Source organism: Meles meles, chromosome 6, assembly GCF_922984935.1.
Source record: "Meles meles chromosome 6, mMelMel3.1 paternal haplotype, whole genome shotgun sequence".
Taxonomy (NCBI): Eukaryota; Metazoa; Chordata; class Mammalia; order Carnivora; family Mustelidae; genus Meles; species Meles meles.
Genome location: NC_060071.1, coordinates 106,548,392 through 106,567,053, shown reverse-complemented (window position 1 = coordinate 106,567,053; position 18,662 = coordinate 106,548,392). Strand labels below are relative to the sequence as shown.

Sequence of the window (18,662 nt, the reverse complement as noted above, 5' to 3'; positions counted from 1 at the left end):
TGATGCTGAAATAAAGCCAAAACTTTCTATACTGTTACTCTCTGTTATTTCAAAATATGAATGCCAGTCATCTTCCAATAAAAATGAATCTGTGCTTTACTGTGAGTAAAGAAAAGGGATCGTGGACCTGAATTCGAGGAGACCAACCCGATGAACAGCCTTTGACACTCAGGTAACTAGAGCATCCAATAATCCTTGAATGGGGTGACTGCAGCAGCCATAGAAAGTGGCGCGATACCAAGTTCTAGGTCATAGATGGTCAGAAGGTGACCATGGGTAACAGCAGAACTTCCCCACCAGCAGGTACCCCCAGCTGACCTGAGTCTTCCCCAGTCTTCAACAGAGGGGCTGGCATAGTTAAAGTCTCTCCCACCTCCTGAATTCTATGCTGTTCGAAAATGAAATAAGGGGGATTCACTCTTACACCAACTGTAACATATGTTTTCTTAAACTAATCTTCAGAAATTTCCCACCATTTGCAAACAATGGGAGAGCTTGTTTTAATTTACAGCCCTCAAGTTGGTGCTTTGCCCAATTCCAGATCCTAAGGAGATCCTGACCCAGCTCATCAATTGCTAGTTTGTCAACGTCAAGGATGCCATGAGCTATTAGATAACACATTCCTCATTCTTTCCTCTCTGCAGCCTGCTGAGCCTGTTTCCTTCCCCAAGTCCTGCCCGTTCATGCACAGGCACCAGAAGCCTCTGTTCCATGAGTCTTTCTTACAGGAAGGGAAATGTCTGAATCCATGCTTTTCGCTAATTAAAAAAAAAATCCTAGTGGAAAGCAGCAGCCAAGCTGTATCAAGCTACAAAGGATTAACACGGACAAGCCAAAAAGAATTCTTCCAAGATTAGATTTCTAAAATGTTAAAGGGAAACCTATTAAAATTATCATTAAATATCCTTACGTACTTTTCATTTAGCCACCAACATATTTATTTACCTAAGAACTAGAAGAGCCCTGCAGCATTCAGGTGGTGGTGAGGATTCAACACGGGCTTTTGGAACAGAAACACCTCAGAGACCTTAGTACCTTTCCAACCGCTCTCAACCTAAGGTCCTTCATCCAGAAAATGGAGATAAGATCTGCTTTGTGGATTTACATAATTTTGAAGCTAGTTGATAAGCACTTACTACGTGCTAAACTCTGGGTCATAAACACATTATCTAATTACTGAAATATAGTGCATTTAATTTTTACAACCAGCAGTTTTGCTCCTTTGTATCATTCATCTGTTCAATAACTGGAGATGGCGTCTGAGTATATGTGTAGCTATCTGCACAGCGCCCGACACATTGAAAGTGCTTTTTTAAAAAAACGAGGGTGGCTCAGTAAGTTAAGCATCCGCCTTCGGCTTGGGTCATGATCTCAGAGTTCTGGGATCAAGCCCTGCGTAGGGTTCCCTGCTCAGCAAGGAGTCTGCTTCTCCCAATGCCCCTCCTCCCATTCGTTCTCTCAATCTTTCTCTCTCAAATAAATAAAGTCTTTTAAAAATTTTTTATAGTGGTGCCTGGATGGCTCAGTGGGTTAAAGCCTCTGCCTTCGGCTCAGGTCATGATTTCAGGGTCCTTGGATTGAGCCCCGGATCGGGCTCTCTGCTCAGTGGGGAGCCTGCTTCCTCCTCTCTGCCTGTCTCTCCGCCTCCTTGTGATCTCTGTCTGTCAAATAAATAAATAAAATCTTAAAACAAAAACCAAAAAACACCATGGGGTCCCTACAGTGGAGAAGCACATGAGATTGTCTGGAAGTGAGACTGCTTGTTTCCTCCCTGACCAAGGGAATAGTGACAGTTCCTACCTCATTTCATAGAGTTGTTGGGACGCATGCCCGGGATAATGGATGCGAAGAATTCAGGATCGTGCCTAGCGCAGAGCACGCACTCCGTAACAAGGAGCGGGTCTTATGCAGAAGCATTACTCGGTGTCTGGCACTGTCCTGAATGCTCGCCCACCCCCAGTGAAAAGACAGCCTCTGCCTCCTACAGCAACTAAAGCCACTGTCCAGGAGCTCTAACCATCACAAAATTTTCCTTTGAGCTAAACTTCAGCGTCTATATATTAATCCTCTACACGGATACTGAATTAAAGTCCTCAGTTCCAAGCCAGACTTCCAAAGGACCAATGACAGTTGTCATGTTCTCTGCCCACCTTCTTCTCCAGCCTAAATGCTCCCCTGGTTCTTCAAGTGTCCCCCATCCTCTTTCCTCTGGCTACAACCTCACCTGTCCATCTCCCTCAGCAGGTTCACCAGAACTGCTCCCCGGAATCAAGGAACGGTCCGGCCGGCAGAGAAGACCTGTTTCTAAAGACAATATTATTATACACTATATTAAACATACAATGTATTAGTAAAGGTTCAGTGGCTTTGGGGCAACCGCATCGTGCCATCATTCATTCTGAACTCGATGTCTACTGAAAGCCAGAAGTCCTTTTCCGGCATGCCACTGTGGGGGCATCCCTCTTTGGGCTGGGGTCTGGGGTATACAAATGAAGGGGCTCTGCCTACATTCAAGTATTTTGGCTCACGAATCAGTCACCAGGTGCCCAGCTGTCCCTCTAGGTTCATCCGTGGATTTGATAACTACACCTGGGCATATGCTGTAGTCCTTGCCGCCAGCCTTGGGCAGGTGTGACCTGCCAGCGCCACGCCTCAGTTGTACCACTTCTGTCCAGCTTTCTGCCTTCTGGCTTCTCTGTCACCCCAGCGTGGGACCCTGGGAAAGACTCAGCACTCACGATGTACAAACTGGGTAATGCAGAGACTTGGTACCCCAGGGCAGCCCTTGACCAAGGAGAGAGGGGAACCATGGCCCAGTGCTACCATGTCTCTCCCTTCTGAGGCACGGGCAGTGAAGCTGGATGACATAATCCTGTGTTGGTTTTCCCTCCTTCTGTTTCTCTCCAGAGTGCCCTCTCCTGTCTCTGGGATCAGTGCCCTAAATAAGCTACCTGAACGACAGCCCCTGCCTAGGGCTCTGCTTTCTTGGGGACCCCAGGCTAAGTCACACGTCAACACTAATAATGATGTAGACAGAACACGTGAGCTCTGAGGAACGGCACCAAAGTCCTCCCTTAAGTCTGACAACGCCCGAGCCAGGCCTGCTTGTCAGTTCCTGATGCCACTCTGAGGCCACATAACTAGACTCTGCCCCAGCCTCCACATCTCCATTTGATTCAGCAGGAAACAAGGGGATTTGTCAAAGGCTGTGCTAAAATTCAGATAGGGGCTGGCTACCAGAATTCCTGTGATCTGCCTGGAATACAGAAGTCTCCCGCATGCTATCTCCCTTCCTTTCCCCATCTCCCATCAAAAAGGAAATGACATTAGTTCTCCACAACCCATTCTTCCCCTTCTTATGAAAGCCAGGCCACTTCCTACTTCCTCATCCAAACACTCGCAAATCAAATTTCAATTACTCTTCTGGTATCTGACAAAAGATTAGTGTTAACTTCATAGGTCCCTGCACAGAACCTACTTTCTCCCGCTCTTCTTTTACAAACTGAGACAAGGTTATTTCTCAAGGTTCTCATGATTGCCTTATTCCTTGAGCACTCTTCAGAAATTCACAAGTGGGTCCACAGTGCCCTTTTAGTCACACATTTCCACCGCGCATTTCGTGCACATATTCACACAGACAGACACGTATACAGTGAAAAGCCAATGTTCTATATGCATTTATGCTGCACACACAAACACTTGAATTCTCCTGACAGACCAGGGTGAGCTGCCTCAGAAATTCCGATGATTGTGCTGCATGGGAGTGCACTGGGGAAGTAGGAAGAGATCTCTCCCATCCGGTCTCTGGAATTAACATTCCTGCTCTTTCCAGCTCAACTTTACAGCCCACAGCATCAGCAAAAAACGAATCTCTCCTGGAGCCTCATTTTCCATGGGACACTGATCATTAGAATGCCTAAATTCCAGCAGGGGTACCTCAAAAAAGCTCAGGGAAATGCTACCACAGAGTCCGGCGCTGCTTTCCTGCAATCCAGACTTATTTCGGGCTGGAAGAGATGGTTCGAAAGCCTCTGAGCCAGGGGAAGAAATCACAGTGCTTGGACAGAGATGATTCTCAAACTGTTCTCCTCGGAGTTAGGGTGGGGTAGGGGATGGGCATCCACGTCCCGTAAGCCTTCATTTAAAGTTTCATTTGCAGCAAACAAAACTCTTCTGATTCAAGGCATCCATAAGACTTGAAAGCCAGTGCACCAGTTACCTCTAAATAACTTTCCATCTCTAATCAGTCTACGATCTTTCCACTCAAAGAGTGGTCCACAGACCTACAGCAGCATCACCTGGGGCCTTATTAGAAATACAGACCTTGGGGCGTCTGGGTGGCTCAGTGGGTTAAGCCTCTACCCTCAGCTCAGGTCAAGATCTCAGGGTCCTGGGATCGAGCCCCGCATGGGGCTCTCTGCTCAGCTTCCCCCTCTCTCTCTGTCTGCCTTGCCGCCTACTTGTGATCTCCCACTCTCTGTCAAATAAATACATAAAATTTTAAGACAAACGAAAGAAATACAGACCTCCTCAATCAGAGTCTTCAGTCTAACAAGATCCCCAAATGATTTATGAGCACATTATATTTTGAGAACTAGTCTAAGCCACTTATGCCTTTTCCTACACATGTTCAAAATGTTTCTGCTCAACACGAGTTCTAATCAAGATAACATCTAAAAGTACTCTGCTGGGAGGAGCCAAGAGAACTATGACTAAGTCTCATAATTTTATGGCTAATTTCAGGGATAAAAATATTAGGGGAGCAGATATTTCATTTAAATGTTAGAGATCACATGGGCACCTTGGTGACTCAGTGGGTTAAGCCTCTGCCTTCGGCTCAGGTCATAATCTCAGGGTCCTGGGATCAAGCCCCACATCGGGCTCTCTGCTCAGTGCAGAGCCTGCTTCCTCCTCTCTCTCTGTCTGCTGCTCTGCCTACTTATGATCTCTCTCTCTGTCAAATAAATAAATAAAATCTTTAAAAAAATAAATAAATGCTAGAGATCACAAAAAAAATAAAACTAAAAAAATTAAATGTTAGAGATCACAGAAGTGTTTGGATTACTCCTGCTATGCAGGAATTCATTCCTGATGAGCAACAGACATCATGCTCACCTATCTCTAACGTACTCATATTCATCCTTCAAAGGCCCAGGAAGTCTGCCCTTTTCATGGCTCACACATAGAATCCCCCTATATGTGTGGTTTCCTTTATAAAACCTGTATTACGGATATTACAAAGGCAAGAAGTGTGTGAGTCTTAAAGCACTTCGTTTCAAATGACACATTCAGGTTTATTCCTTCTGCTCATTATTTCTTGGACTTCCCAGCCCACCCTGTTCTCTTCCTTCCATTCAGCTCCATATTCGTTCTCTCATAGGAATCCCAGCATGTAGTAACTGTTTATGATCTAACCATTACATATATTGACATTCGTTTTACCTTCACAACTCAAGTGTAAGTTCCTTGAGAAGAATCATTACACCTGGGGTGCCTGGGTGGCTCAGTGGGTTAAAGCCTCTGCCTTCTGCTCGGGTCATGATCCCAGGGTCCTGGGATCGAGGCCCACATTGGGCTCTCTGCTCAGCAGGGAGCCTGCTTCCTCCTCTCTCTCTGCCTGCCTCTCTGCCTACTTGTGATCTCTGTCTTTCAAATAAATAAATAAAATCTTAAAAAAAAGAAAAAAGAATCATTACACTTGCTTCACGTTTTGACATGGACCTCGCTCTCTGCTCTGGTATTTGGGGAATGAATAGGTCATAAGGAACTTGGTACCACAGTTTCTTACCCATTAGTCCTTGCTAGGTACCAGTTGATGGTATCATTTACTGTGTAAAAGAAACCACCAAATTATTTGCTTGATTTTTTCTTTCCCCTAGTAAATCAAGATGAGGAAAACTGTATTACAATGTTGCTATGTGGCGTGGGAACAAATCCCTACAACAAGCTTATGAGTCCCCCAGAGTGATGTGCTCCTACATTAAAGCAGGCGATTTCATCCCAAACCCCATGCTGGCCTCTGGGGTACAGGCTTCAGAGCAAGGCCCTGGCCTTGGACTCGCTCACCGAGAGGGAAAGCTCACCTCTCATTCTGAAAGTTCTGCTTTCTTTGGGAGATCCCTGCCTCAGGCAGCTTCCACAGAAGCAAAAAAAATAGCTCAGAGGAGACATCTGATTCGGTATCTTAATCTATGTGAACTGGTAAAAGTCAGAAAAGCCTTAGAAAGAATGATTGGGAGGAAGGGAAAAGAAGGAACCGGCTAAAACCTCAAAGCAACAGTTCTGTTTTAAAAAGAAAACAAAACAAAACAAAAAAAAAACCACCACACCTTTCCTAGCAGATGAGTTACACCGAGCACTTCACTCAGAGATGCAAACCTCTGAATTTCTCCTCAGACCAAGGAAGAGAGGTATTTTGTCCTCTCTGGCGTTGTCAGAGCTCTCTTTAGAATCACACCTGTGCAGGATATACTGGGAAGTTTCCGGCTACTTCCAAGCCCCTGTGACCCTCATTTCACCCTGCTTTGTTTATTGAAACATAAACACACCGATGGCACCGCTGTTAAGTTTGTCTGCCTCTCGCTCGCTTTCACGGGACCTGCTTATGACACATACGCCGTTACTTGAAGCCCTTGAGCACGGAAGCTGAACAACCAAATCCAAGTTCTTCACAACAGAGAACATAAACGTGCGTGACCGGCCACCTGCCATGCTAGACCGACCCATAGAAAACGACACCTTCGGTGGAAAGTGCTTCAGATATAAAGTCCTTACACATTTTGTTCAACAAAATGACTTCTGCTTTTCACATTCACCAACTGGAAGAGGGAAAAAAGCATCGACAAGTTATGTAGGAACGGTGGGCCAAGGTCATATTTTTTTTAGGACCCAACATGATAAAGAATAGAAGAAGCTGACATGCAAAAGGTGGAGGGAGGTAGACTTGTATCTTTTCAGGCGGCCTAGTCATCTTCACTCTCTTCTTGATAATCCTTTAGTGAAAAAGAGTTCCTCTCATCTCCAATTCATATTCCACATTACACAGCCACTAGAGGAAATCCCACATAAGTCAGAGGCAAACTGAAGCCATGGGGCATAGAAGAGGTCCTCAGTGGATTGTTAGCAAGTCACTTCTGGACAATAACAAGGTTTTATGAGCTCCATTTTACAGATGAGAAAACTGAGGCTCAGAAATTAACTGACTAGCCCACTCTAATTTCAAAATCCATACTCGAAGAATCCCTTACAACAGATGCCCTCCCATGGATATAAATAAATGCCCACCTGGACAATATCTTCTTCTTTTTTTTTTAAAGGTTTTATTTATTTATTTGACAGATAGAGAGATCACAAGTAGGCAGAGAGGCAGGTAGAGAGAGGCAGGCTCCCCGCTGAGCAGAGAGCCCGAGGCAGGGCTCGATCCCAAAACGCCAGGATCATAACCCGAGCCGAAGGCAGAGGCTTTAACCCACTGAGCAACCCAGGTGCCCCCGGACAATATCTTCTTTTCCTCTCCACATCCATCCTTTCTTCTCCCCCACATATCAATGCTGAGAGCAACAAAGCTGTCCAGAGCTGAGGATGCCACCAGGTGACAAAATGGAAATGGAAATGAACCAAACTTTACCTCACTTCTCCCTTTGTGCCTCTCAGAGGATCATGCAAATACTAGAAGCTCCTTCCCCAAAGTGTACAAATACACACACACACACACACATACACACACACACACACACACACACACACACCCCTACCTTCCATCTTCTACCTCCTTTCCTAAAATCCTTCTTGGGCTTTCTAACATCTCTTCAGGATTGAATCCAAACATCCTAGCAGGCAAATCCCACACACCCACAGCTTCTGTTTTAACTTTCGCCTCTTCATGGTCAACATTCTGCTCTCCTCTAGCCACCCTGAACTCACTATTTCCTGCACAAGCCCCTTCAAGAGGCAACATTCTTATCAAAGCTATCCCTTCTGCTTGAAAAATGCCTTCACGCCTCTCTACAATCCTTTGGACACATTGAACCAACTCCTAATCACCCTTCAAAATTCAACTCAAACATATCTCCTTTCCAGTAAAATGTTCTCGGACTCCCCCAGACAATTAATTAGCTGCTAGGTTCACAATGCTCCCAGAAACCCCTCCTCCACCCTCTTTATTCTCATAATTGTGCTTCAGCACCTATGATACCGTAGTAGTCATTTACTCGACACTGGGCATCTATGGACCAGGCTCTGATATATAGCAAGGCACCTCTGTGCCCCCCACTGCATAACACAGGGACAGGAAAGTAGTAGGCAGTCAGAAAATGAATGTTGAGTGAATAAGTGAAAGGAAGAACTACACACAAGGTCTCCTCCAGGATCATCAAGAAAATCTCCATTCTTCTCCTTTCCTTTGACTCCATTTGTGATCTGAAAACAAGCACCTTGGGGTACGGCATACCCACACTATGGAAACCAAACACCATAAAAATCACAGAGTCAACATCTTCATCCTCTAACGAAAGTAAATAGGCACACAGGTCCTTGTACAATTTCCACAACTGGTTTTGTCTCAAGCACTGCAATTTCAGATCATCTTTTCTCTTGTATTAATTATAAGTAAAGCAACAATCTTTTTGCCATTTATTTACCACAAACATATGCAATTGCCCCAGAGTATGCACTGTTTTAGATTCACTTGTGAACCTCCATTTGTTACACTGTTTCCACCGCAAAACATATTTCAAGTCCAAATGACAAAAGTCATGAATAAGCAACAGCCATACAACCTATTTTTCTTTAGGAAACTGCAAATAAAGTCAGTGGGTTCCATTTTTGCCATTTTAATGCATCAAAGGAATTGTTAGCCCCAGAAACACTAACCTACAAACTGAGGCTGGCCAGAAGTCTCATGGTTAATCTGGGTTGGTGGTCAAAGTGCACTAAAATCTACGATTTCAGGGTTCTGGAATCCAGCCTCTACTTAGGAAGGTGACCATTAGGCAATACCCATTGGTAAATCTAAAGGGGAAACACACACACACACACACACACACACACACACACACACGCCCAGAGGGATGGATTCAACCATTTTTTGGATCTCACATGACCATGAACCCAAGGCAAAGGAAAAACCAGTGAACCCCTAAAACTCTCAATAAGTGCTAAATTTAAGAGACTAAAAAGTTAGTATCAAAATACATCCCACAGATCTCAAACAAGCCATGCTTAACGTGAAAAATCCTCTCTCTCTATTTAAAGTCAGTCCTGGAGAAAACGGAGCCAAGTTCATACTATGACTAATTAAATTTTTTATTATACTGAGATCATGCCTTAGATAGGAATTTGGTTCCCATTCAGCAAGGTTTAAAATCTCTCAACACCAAAAGAAATATACGCTTTTTAATTGATGATCACAAAGTACAGTAAGTGATACATGATGATTTTGGTATAGGAAACCCCAGCCAGCCAATGAATGAGTCATTCCACACAGCCTAGTTTTCTGAATGGGTAAGAGCTTTACACACCAAAACCGCCTTGGAGGTTAATTATCTTGAGTGTCAATATTTTCAAAGTTTATGGCATATTTCCCTCTCTTCTCAAAGACTGTACTTAAAAGCGTACCCTTTTTGGTAGTTCATGCTCATTCATGCTAAATAGTAATTATTGATTTACATTATTACAGACTAATGCCTGCAAGATCAATTGAGCGTTCTTATCCTCACATATCCAAACCTTAGGGCTTCTGCTCCCAATTCTTGTGTTGAAAGTTAGAATGCTTCTATCACTTTCCCGGTTGCCAACCTGTCTAGGGTCACCTTGCACTTCTGGTGACAGCAGCCCCTCATCCCATTCTAAAGGTGCTACCCCTAATAGACTATGGATTAATTTTTCACATTAAAAAAATTGTTAGGACTGTTGTCTAAAACAAGAGTAAGTATGTTCTGAGAAAGGGTTTGAAATATTCTCCCGTAATTTCTGCCCTCTATTCTGATTGCCGGGTGGGCATTTTTGCCCCTCTCCTGGCTCTTGGTTAGGTTCCAGGTACGTGAGAGAGTCATACTCCAGATGTGGATGGATAATGACAAAGCTTGATGTTCTTTATGATCCTCCTAGAGAAGTAAATCGACTCAACACACACCCTTACTAATGAATTTCTGTCCTGGCAATACAACAAAGCAAGTGTGAGGTTTTCCAAGGAAGCAAAATCGGGTGGAATGATTAATTCAGAAACTGGAAAAGGGTCCCTGTCTTACATAATGGCTCTAGATTTGGTATCCTTACGGCATTTGGCAACATGAACAGGTAGGCTTACACAAGTTAAGTGTGAGATAAAATTTGAGGCGGCGGGGGGGAATTACCAAGTGACTTTTAAAAACTCAGAGAAGTTCATTTTTCTCTTGGTTTATTCAATGGCAAGGTTTTTAAAGCAAGCAACTTCTTTTTGCACCATACGTTGAATGCTTTCACTTGCTGAACTGCTGCTACGTGGGGGAAAAGTCTCCTTTACATTTGAGTCACCTAAAGATTCATTACCATTCTTTGAAATAGTCCCTACAAGCAGTGAAGTCAAGCATTGGACATCAATGCTATACTGAAATCCCCTCCATTCTCTAACACCCGAAAGTTTACATAACCTTGTTTGTCAAACCTGAGAAAACAAAATTGAGCTGCTAAACCAGGCTACCCTGTCATATCAAGGACAGAAGTCAAGAGAGTAGATCATCGGTTTTCCTAGTTATGCTTCCACACCTTATGAAGGAGGCTGGCCCTTCAGCTATTTATAAATGTGGAACTGAACAGAAAGGGCCCGCCCCCCCCCACTGCCACCCCTATAATGGGGTGGGCTGTCTGGGCTCTGGCTAAATCCAGTGGGGCCTGTGTGATCTCTCTCATGTGGCCTTCCACACCTGGCAACACAGGGACCTCTGGGTCCAGTCCCGTCTGGTTAAGAAAAGGGCTGTGAGGATTTCCCGGCTGACTTCCAGCCTATGATTCTATATATGGAAACATCCCATCCAAGGGTTTTCAGCCTCATGAGCACCACACCAGGGAGGAGGAGTGAGGAGGAGGCCAGCTTTCCTCTTGCTGCCCAGACAGCACACTCACTCACTCTGGTGTCTCCCAGGCCCTGCTGCCCTGGACTGGACCTTGTCATCCAATGGCAGCCCAGACCTCTGCTGAGTCTTGCAGACTGGCAGCTTTAACATGGAACAGCTGGAAGAGGACCCTGCATTCTTTCCTCTGCGTAAACACTGGGGGCTCTGTTCACCCTCCTGCTGCAGCATGAACTGAAGAATTTCCCCTATCCAAAATTATATGACCCACAGGCCTTTCCCCCATCCCACCTCCCCACCCCAGGATATAATTTCAGTCTGTCACCACCCATGCTAGCAAATAGAAAACTGCGGCACATTCCCAGTATATTCACTTTCTATACTAGTTGAGATGTCTGTAAATACTAGCCAAGTATGAAACAATTGTTATATTCAGTAAAGTTTTCCGACAAAGAACATGACAGACCCTGATTCACGCCTTTTCTCCGCGGAGACCCTTTCTATAAGATCCTTTCTACAAGATCCGTAATCAATACGATAAGGTCATGACTGGTCAGTATAACCCCATAGAATACAACCTGCGAATATCGTTTTAATAGTCTGTAGCGTCACCTGCGTCTGAGTCTGAAGACAGAGCTCTAAAACTGGAATATCCATGGGGGAAAACGAATGATAAAATTGAATTTCCATGTATTCCTCATACAGCCTAATCAAAGCTCGGCTTTCTGAAGGGCAGTCCGGCTTCTTCATGTGTTGCTGAAATCCAGAGAGCCACGTTGCCCAGAAGGAGAAGAAGAAGAAGAAGGGGGGGGGGAGGCCCAGAAAATCCAGACTCTACGTGACCTGACTTACTTATTTCCCAGGAAACTGCATGAGAGAAAAATCAATCATTCATGCTACCGTGGCTACCACACGGAATGGGCTGAAGGAATTGACAGTGGGCAAAAAACCAAAGCGGCCAGCGGAGGTAAGTGGGCGGCAGGGACGGGGGGGGGGGCGGGGGGGTTAGATGCCAAGGGCCCCGGCTCGCGCCCTCAGTGTACCCGCCGGGAGGCGGGAGGGGGCGGGGGCGGGGCCCTGGCCGGAGGCTGGGAAGCAGGAGGGGGTGGAGGAAGGAGGGGCGGGGGTGGGTAACGGGCGGGACAGCCGTGGCCGCGCACTTACCGGGGCTGTTGGCCTCCCCTTCGAGGACGTGCAGCTCGGCGCAGTCGGCCAGCGAGTGCTCCAGGCAGAGCTGAAGGAAGCGGGCCTGGGTCTGGCTCACGCGCTTAAGCAGCGACAGCAGCGCAACAGTCTGCTCGCACTCGTTCCAGCCCTTAAACCAGCCCGCCAGCACCCCGACCTGGTCGCGAAACATCATGGTTAGGGGGCGGCCCTCGGTCTACGAAGACCCCTCGGCGCCCCAGCCCGCCCCGCCCGCCCCAAAGTTTGGCGGAGCCGCAGCCCAGCGGCCGCCGGAGACGCGTTCTCGTTCCAAGGTGGCTCTGGTGCCCGGACGCCGCAGGTACGGCCTCGGCTCCTGCCTCTGTCGTCTGGTTTCGGTTACGTTCCGGTGGTTCTGGTTGATTTCTCCAGAGATGATGACAGACAGTAGCACGGAAATGTTTCTTTTTAAAAAAATAACGATTAAAAAAATTCCCCACAAGGCACACAAACTGAAAGAATGCTCTCTTCCCCCCCCCGCCCCTTCTCGCAGCTTCGGGATGGTGATTTCCGGCGTCCCGGGGTCTCCTCCCCGCTGGGCGGCAGCTCGGACCCTTCACACCGGCATTCCCGAGCGGCGATCACCACTGGAAGGAGAGAAAGGCTGCAGTGAGACCTCGGCCAGGGAGAGAGCGCGCCCGGGAAACGAGTGCATCAAAAGGGGCGGGGGGGGCGCCCCGAGGGGGGTTGGTCCCCCCAAATTCCGGCAGCCCCCCTCCGCACCCGAATGCGCGAGAGGAGCTATTCCCGTTCTGGGAATGGCCAGAAGGCTCCTTCCCAGGTGCGTGAGGAGACCCCACGGCTTCCTGTTGCTGCTGCCGCGAACGGCTGGTGCTCCCCACACACCCCACCCGGGGTGGCCTCGAGGGTTGAGCCTGCAAACGCCAGCACCAGCAACAGATCCTCGCGCGGAAAACTTGCAATGCGGCTGCGAAGGGGCGCGGGGGTGGGGGTGGGCGCTAATGCAAAACAGGGGCGGAGGGAGCAGCAGCCAGAGTTCCTTCCTCCTCCTCCTCCTCTACCTCCTCCTCCTCCTCTTCCTCCTCCTCCTCTACCTCCTCCTCCTCCTTTTCTACCTCCTCCTCTACCACCTCCTCCTCCTCTTCTCCTCCTCCTCCACCTCCCGGAGAAGCAGCCGAGCGGCTGCAGCTCCATCTACAGCAACAGCCAGCATCTCCACCGCCAGGCGCCCCTCTGGATTTAGGCCGTGAGCAGCCGCGGCAGCAGCTCGAGACAAAAATAAACTCCCCACCCAAAGCTCGGAGCCCAGCGGGCGGAGGCGCAGCCGGAGCTCCGGCTCCCCCGCGCCGCGCCGCTCCAGCCCATCCGGGAGGTCTCCGAGGGCCTGCTTTGCCCAGAGCGATCAGATGTGTGCGTGCGTGTGCGTTTGTGTGTACGAGCGTGTGCGCTTTAGGCATTCTGCCCTGACTGCCACCGCCTACGGGCGGGTCCCGCCGGCCCAGCGCCTCGCCCGCGCTTCCCAGGCCGAAGACTGCACGGCCCCCCGCGCGCACCGAGCGCGGATACCGCCCGAGTCCGAAACACTGTTTCCCCCGGCGGGCTGGGCGGCTCCGCGGAGACTGCGGCTCCACGCCGCCCGCACACGCCCCCCAACGACCGCAAAGAAGAAAGTTCAGCTTCGCGGGGCTCCCCCATTCCTATCCCTGTCCGGGTGGCCGCCAGCGGCTCAGCCCTCGAGGGGCCAGCATCCCTCTTCCCGCCTCGCAGAAGTTCTCGAGCAGAGGGGGAGGTCTCTCGGGAAGGGGACCCAGTGGCCGGCAGATCCCCTCCCGGGGTCGGAAGGGTGGGGGCGCTCACCTCGGCGCGGTTCATCCCGGCGGCTCGGGGCCCCACGCGTGGGTCGGGGGCCGCGGCGGCTCTCAGAGAGGTTGCGGGCGCCCGGAGCGCGGGCCGCGGGCCATGCCGTCGGGGCGGGCGGCGCTGAGAGAGTGCTGCGCTGCGGGTCCGGGCCGCCGCCGCCGCCGCTGCTGCTGCCTCCAGTGTCGGCTCGCGGAGGACTGAGCCGCCAGAGCCGGAGCTCCCCACATGCTACTGATTAACATACACCATTACATCATGGGCTTGGCAGGGAGCGCCCGAGAGGGGGGAGAGGAACCCGGGCGGCGGCGGCGGCACGCGGGGGGGAGTCGGGGGGAGGATCCCCGGACCCGGCCGGCGACGGGGGTGGGGGGGGCGGATTCCTAAGTGGGGACCAGAAAAGGGGAGGGGAGCAGAGAGGGAGGAGCCGGATGGCGCAGAGGGGTCGGGTTGGAAGAACCGCCGGGTAGAGGGAAGAAGTTTGGGGAAGGGGAGGGGTCCGAGTGAATTCCTCCCCTGGCCGCCAGCGAGTTCTGGAGAGGTCAGGGCCCTAGAGCCGCGAGCGTGCTGGCCATAGAGGACCCGAAGGGCACTTGAGAGGGGGCGGTGCTGCCACCGGCTGCTCGTCCTTGGGAATGTGGTTCGCCGACTCGGATGACCCCTGGGTCCCATTGGGACCCCGGGGTAGCAGATCGGTTTGGCCCGCGGGCGGTGGAGAGCTGGGGTCACTGCCGCTGGCGGGGTGCGGGGGGGAAGGGGCGTGGGCGGGTTCCGAGGGTCGCGGAGCAAAGCGAAGGAAATCGAGGGGCGGTACGCAGAGCTGGACGTGCGTGGGTGTCGGGCTCCTTGTGGCCCTGGTTCCAGCGGCGCGAGAAGTGCGCGGCCTGATCACCCCTCACCGGGCTCTGGCCTTGGCTGCCCTTTGCTCTTGTCTGCGGCCTCACGGGAGACCCGGCGCCCCTCTCGGGCCTCGCTCTCCCTGGGGAAGCCGCCCGACTTCTGGGGCCAGCTTGGGAGCTGTGCCTGGCGCGCGGCTCTGGCCGCGGGCCCGGAGTGGAGAAGAGCGCCGCCCTGGGCGGCCGGAAGGCGAGCGAGGCCACCTGTCAGCACGTCTGAGTCCCGTGCCTGGGCAGTTTACCTGGACCTGGACAGTGCGCCACGCCGACGCCGGGCCTGGGTCAGCGGTCCACGCGTGCGGGAGAGAATAGCGGGGCGCGGCGGGGGCAGAGAGGCACCGGGTGGGCTGCACGAGGGCTACCGGATTGTCTGAAAAGTAGAGGATTGCTTAAAAACCCCCTAAACCCTAAAAATCGCTGTACCTTCTATTATCAGGTGAATATTCACTGGTGGACTTGATGGCCTAATCTAGCTCTCTCCGTGTTTTCGGTGAAACACTGAGCCCTTGAACATTTTCTCCTGTGACTTGAAGCTTTGTTTATAAAAGAATACTTCTGAGAAATCGATGAAAGGCGAGCTTCAGACTCAGCCTTCCCTACTCTCGCTAACACAATATTTTTGTAGATAAAGTATTCGAGATATTATCCCACTAATTCACATTTCCGTTTTCAACTCCAGCATATGTCACTGGGATTTCAGTCCTGCCTTCCTTCTTAAAACCTAGTTTCTGCACCGTTTACTTCGTGTCAGACATGGGACAACACGTATCTGCTGGAAGTATTCAGAGGTCTTGTGTATCTACAGAAGTTTAGGTGTTACCATTAAAATAGGGCATGCGAATAATTTTTCAAGTTCATTATTAACCAACCAGGAAAGACATCTGCATAATTTAATGAATCTTTTCCCTAAAATTGAGAATTCTAAAGTCGGTGTTTTACTTTTGTTTGTTTTGTTATTAGGCAGAAAATCTTGTCGGCATTTGCTCGGAGACATTACTATCTATTAGCTAGTCCTTAGTAGTAACTTGGGTCAGGAAATGGGGAGGAGGAATAGAGCCATCTACCCTGGTATACACATATACCTTGCTATCAGTGGCAGCAGAAGTTCAAGTTGGGCATCTGAGGCTTTTGAAATCAACAAGGGTGATTTTTTTTAAGTGAAAGAAACCTCAGTTTCACTAACTTATTTATTGTCACCTGCAGGTTCCTGAAGGAATAGTAAAATTAAAAAACAAAAACAAAAGCAACAAACCTTGAGGCAAAAGTTTGAGTTCTACTTATGCCGAAGAAAGAAAACACTGCCACCTATTGGAAAAATGTAGTCCTTACAGCAAGCTTTAACCTAAAAAAAGATCTTGATTTAGCTAAATTTTTAGCTATTTTTGAGAAATACAAAGATAAGCATAACTGAGTGGCTAGTCCCCCTTGTTTTTGTGGGTTCACAATACTTGTGATTTCCCTTGCCTCTTGTCCCTTGCCTTTTTCTCTGATGAGAAAGAGAGTAATAGATAAAACCCAGTGATGCTGCTTCATTATTCTAAGGAGTGAAGTCAAGACTGAAGGAAGGAAAATAATACCAACAGCTAAATATATGTTTTTGTATTAGATGTGGAATTTTCTCACATGAACCTGTATCCAGCCTTTATAGATAATGATGTAGTGGCTTGGGACGCCTGGGTGGCTCAGTCAAGTGTCTGGCTTTGACTCAGGTCGTGATTCCAGGGTCCAGGAATGGAGCCCTATGTTGGGCTTCTTGCTCAGTGAGGAGCTTGCTTCTTCCTCTGCCTCCCATTCCCCTGCTTGTGCTCTCTCACTCTCTCTTTCTCCGACAAATAAATAAAATTTTCTTGAAAAAAAGTGGCTAACAAGTACTAAAAATCCACACCACTTAGAAAAGGAATGAAAATATGGGATAAGAGATTATTAAGATGTCTGTGTTCACTATTTTTCTATTCTTTCATACCTATTGTTCACCTACTTTGTTCCAGGCACTTCATTAGGCAGTGAGTAAACAGAGCACAAGTACTAAGTCAATAATGATGTTCCAACCAAGAGAGTCTCTGTAAATTAACATTCTTTGAACACTCTTTTGCTTTTCTCCTTCCTAGAATCTGGGAAGGGAAGAAATTGGTGTTTGCTCACTGAATAATACTTTTGGTCAAATAATTCATGTTCAAATGCTCAGTGAATAATACTTTTGGTCAAATAATTCATGTTCAAATGTTTCAAAGATGACTAAGTCCAGATAAATCAGTGCTGTTTATAAATTACTGCTTAAGAAGATGTCTAGGTATTGGGGTGTCCGGGCAACTCTGTTGGTTTTGCATCTGCCTTCAGCTTAGGACATGATCCCAGGGTCCTTCCTCTCCCTCTGCAGCTCCCCCTGCTTGCACTCTCTCTCTCTTTCTCTATCAAATAAATTAACAAAATCTTTGGGAATAAAAGATGTCTAGGTATTGTTTGTATCAATAAGATATCTCCAGAAGCCCATGTTTATATATTCTAAATTTACATTTCTTCTAGTAGTAATAAGATAAAACAAGAAAAAGAAGTGCATTAGTTATAGAGACATTAGAACAAGTCATCTTTAACTATTTGCTGTATGAATTAGCAAAACTATTAAAATCTCCACATAAAGGCAAAAGACAATGAAGAGTTATCATTCAGTCGTTTAATAGATGTGTATTGAGTATTTATTCTGTGTCAGGTCCTCAAGATACAATATTGAAGATAGATGGTGTTTTCTATCTAACATAAAAGACTATATATGTGTGTGTGCATATATATGTCTGTGTTTATATATGTAATATTTGTATTTAATATATAAATATAGTATACTTAATTTATAAGGAAAATGTAATAACAAATAAATAGTAATAAATAATAATAAAATAAATAAGAATTTAAAATGCTGAAAGAAATAAAATTTCATATATCCTCTATATATTAACATATATTTTATTGCATTTATGGATAGGAAAAGGTGTTGAAAAGACTTCCACCAAAATTGTACCTACTCGTCATTTTCCTTGGATGGTAGAATTACTGAGAATTATTACCTTGTTTCTCTATATTTTCTAATTTTTCTACTGTATGTGCTAAAATTGCAACAAAATAAAACACTGCATAAGCTCAGGACCACTGACCAAACTTAAATTCACCAAGTATCTTTAAAAAAAACACACTGTAGGGGTGCCTGGATGGCTCAGTGGGTTAAAGCCTCTGCCTTTGGCTCAGGTCATGATCTCAGGATCCTGGGATAGAGCCTCACATTGGGCTCTCTGCTCAGCAGGGAGTCCGCTTCCCTTCCTCTCTCTCTCTCCCTGCCTCTCTGCCTACTTGTGATCTCTGTCTGTCAAATAAATAAATCAAATCTTAAAAAAAATGCACTATAAAAATTGGGTCTTCAACTCCCAATAATTGTTTAAGGGTCTGTTTGCTTCCTCCTGGGGTCCTGTTCCAGCCTCATTACTAAATCTCTGGGCCTCAACTCTAGTCTTTCCAGGTCCGGTTCAGACACTTCCTGTGGTTTCTGAATCAACATTGAATATGTTCCAGGCTCTTTGGCCTGAAATACAAAGACTCCAGCATTTGGCCACTCACTATCTGCTGCTCTGGACTTGACTCCCGAATTTCATTCACTGATTCATTCAACAAGTGTTTACTGAGTATAAATCGCCGTGCTGGGCAAATAGAG

The 18,662-nt window shown here is 47.6% G+C and overlaps 1 protein-coding gene across 2 annotated transcripts in view; it reads right to left on the bottom strand.

Moving 5' to 3' along the window:
* SAMD4A (sterile alpha motif domain containing 4A) overlaps window positions 1-14,372 on the bottom strand; it is a 207,692-nt gene extending 193,320 nt beyond the window's left edge. Inside the window, exons 1-2 of one of the 2 annotated variants that reach the window (XM_046008460.1) lie at window positions 14,070-14,372; window positions 12,213-12,838 (exon numbers count right to left, since the gene is read on the bottom strand). In XM_046008460.1, coding sequence (XP_045864416.1) covers window positions 12,213-12,408 — 196 coding nt within the window. In that variant the 5' untranslated portion in view covers window positions 12,409-12,838; window positions 14,070-14,372. The remainder of the gene's footprint in view (window positions 1-12,212; window positions 12,839-14,069) is intronic. The other variant, XM_046008461.1, reaches the window with a different exon arrangement.
* Between the last annotated feature and the right edge of the window lie 4,290 nt (window positions 14,373-18,662).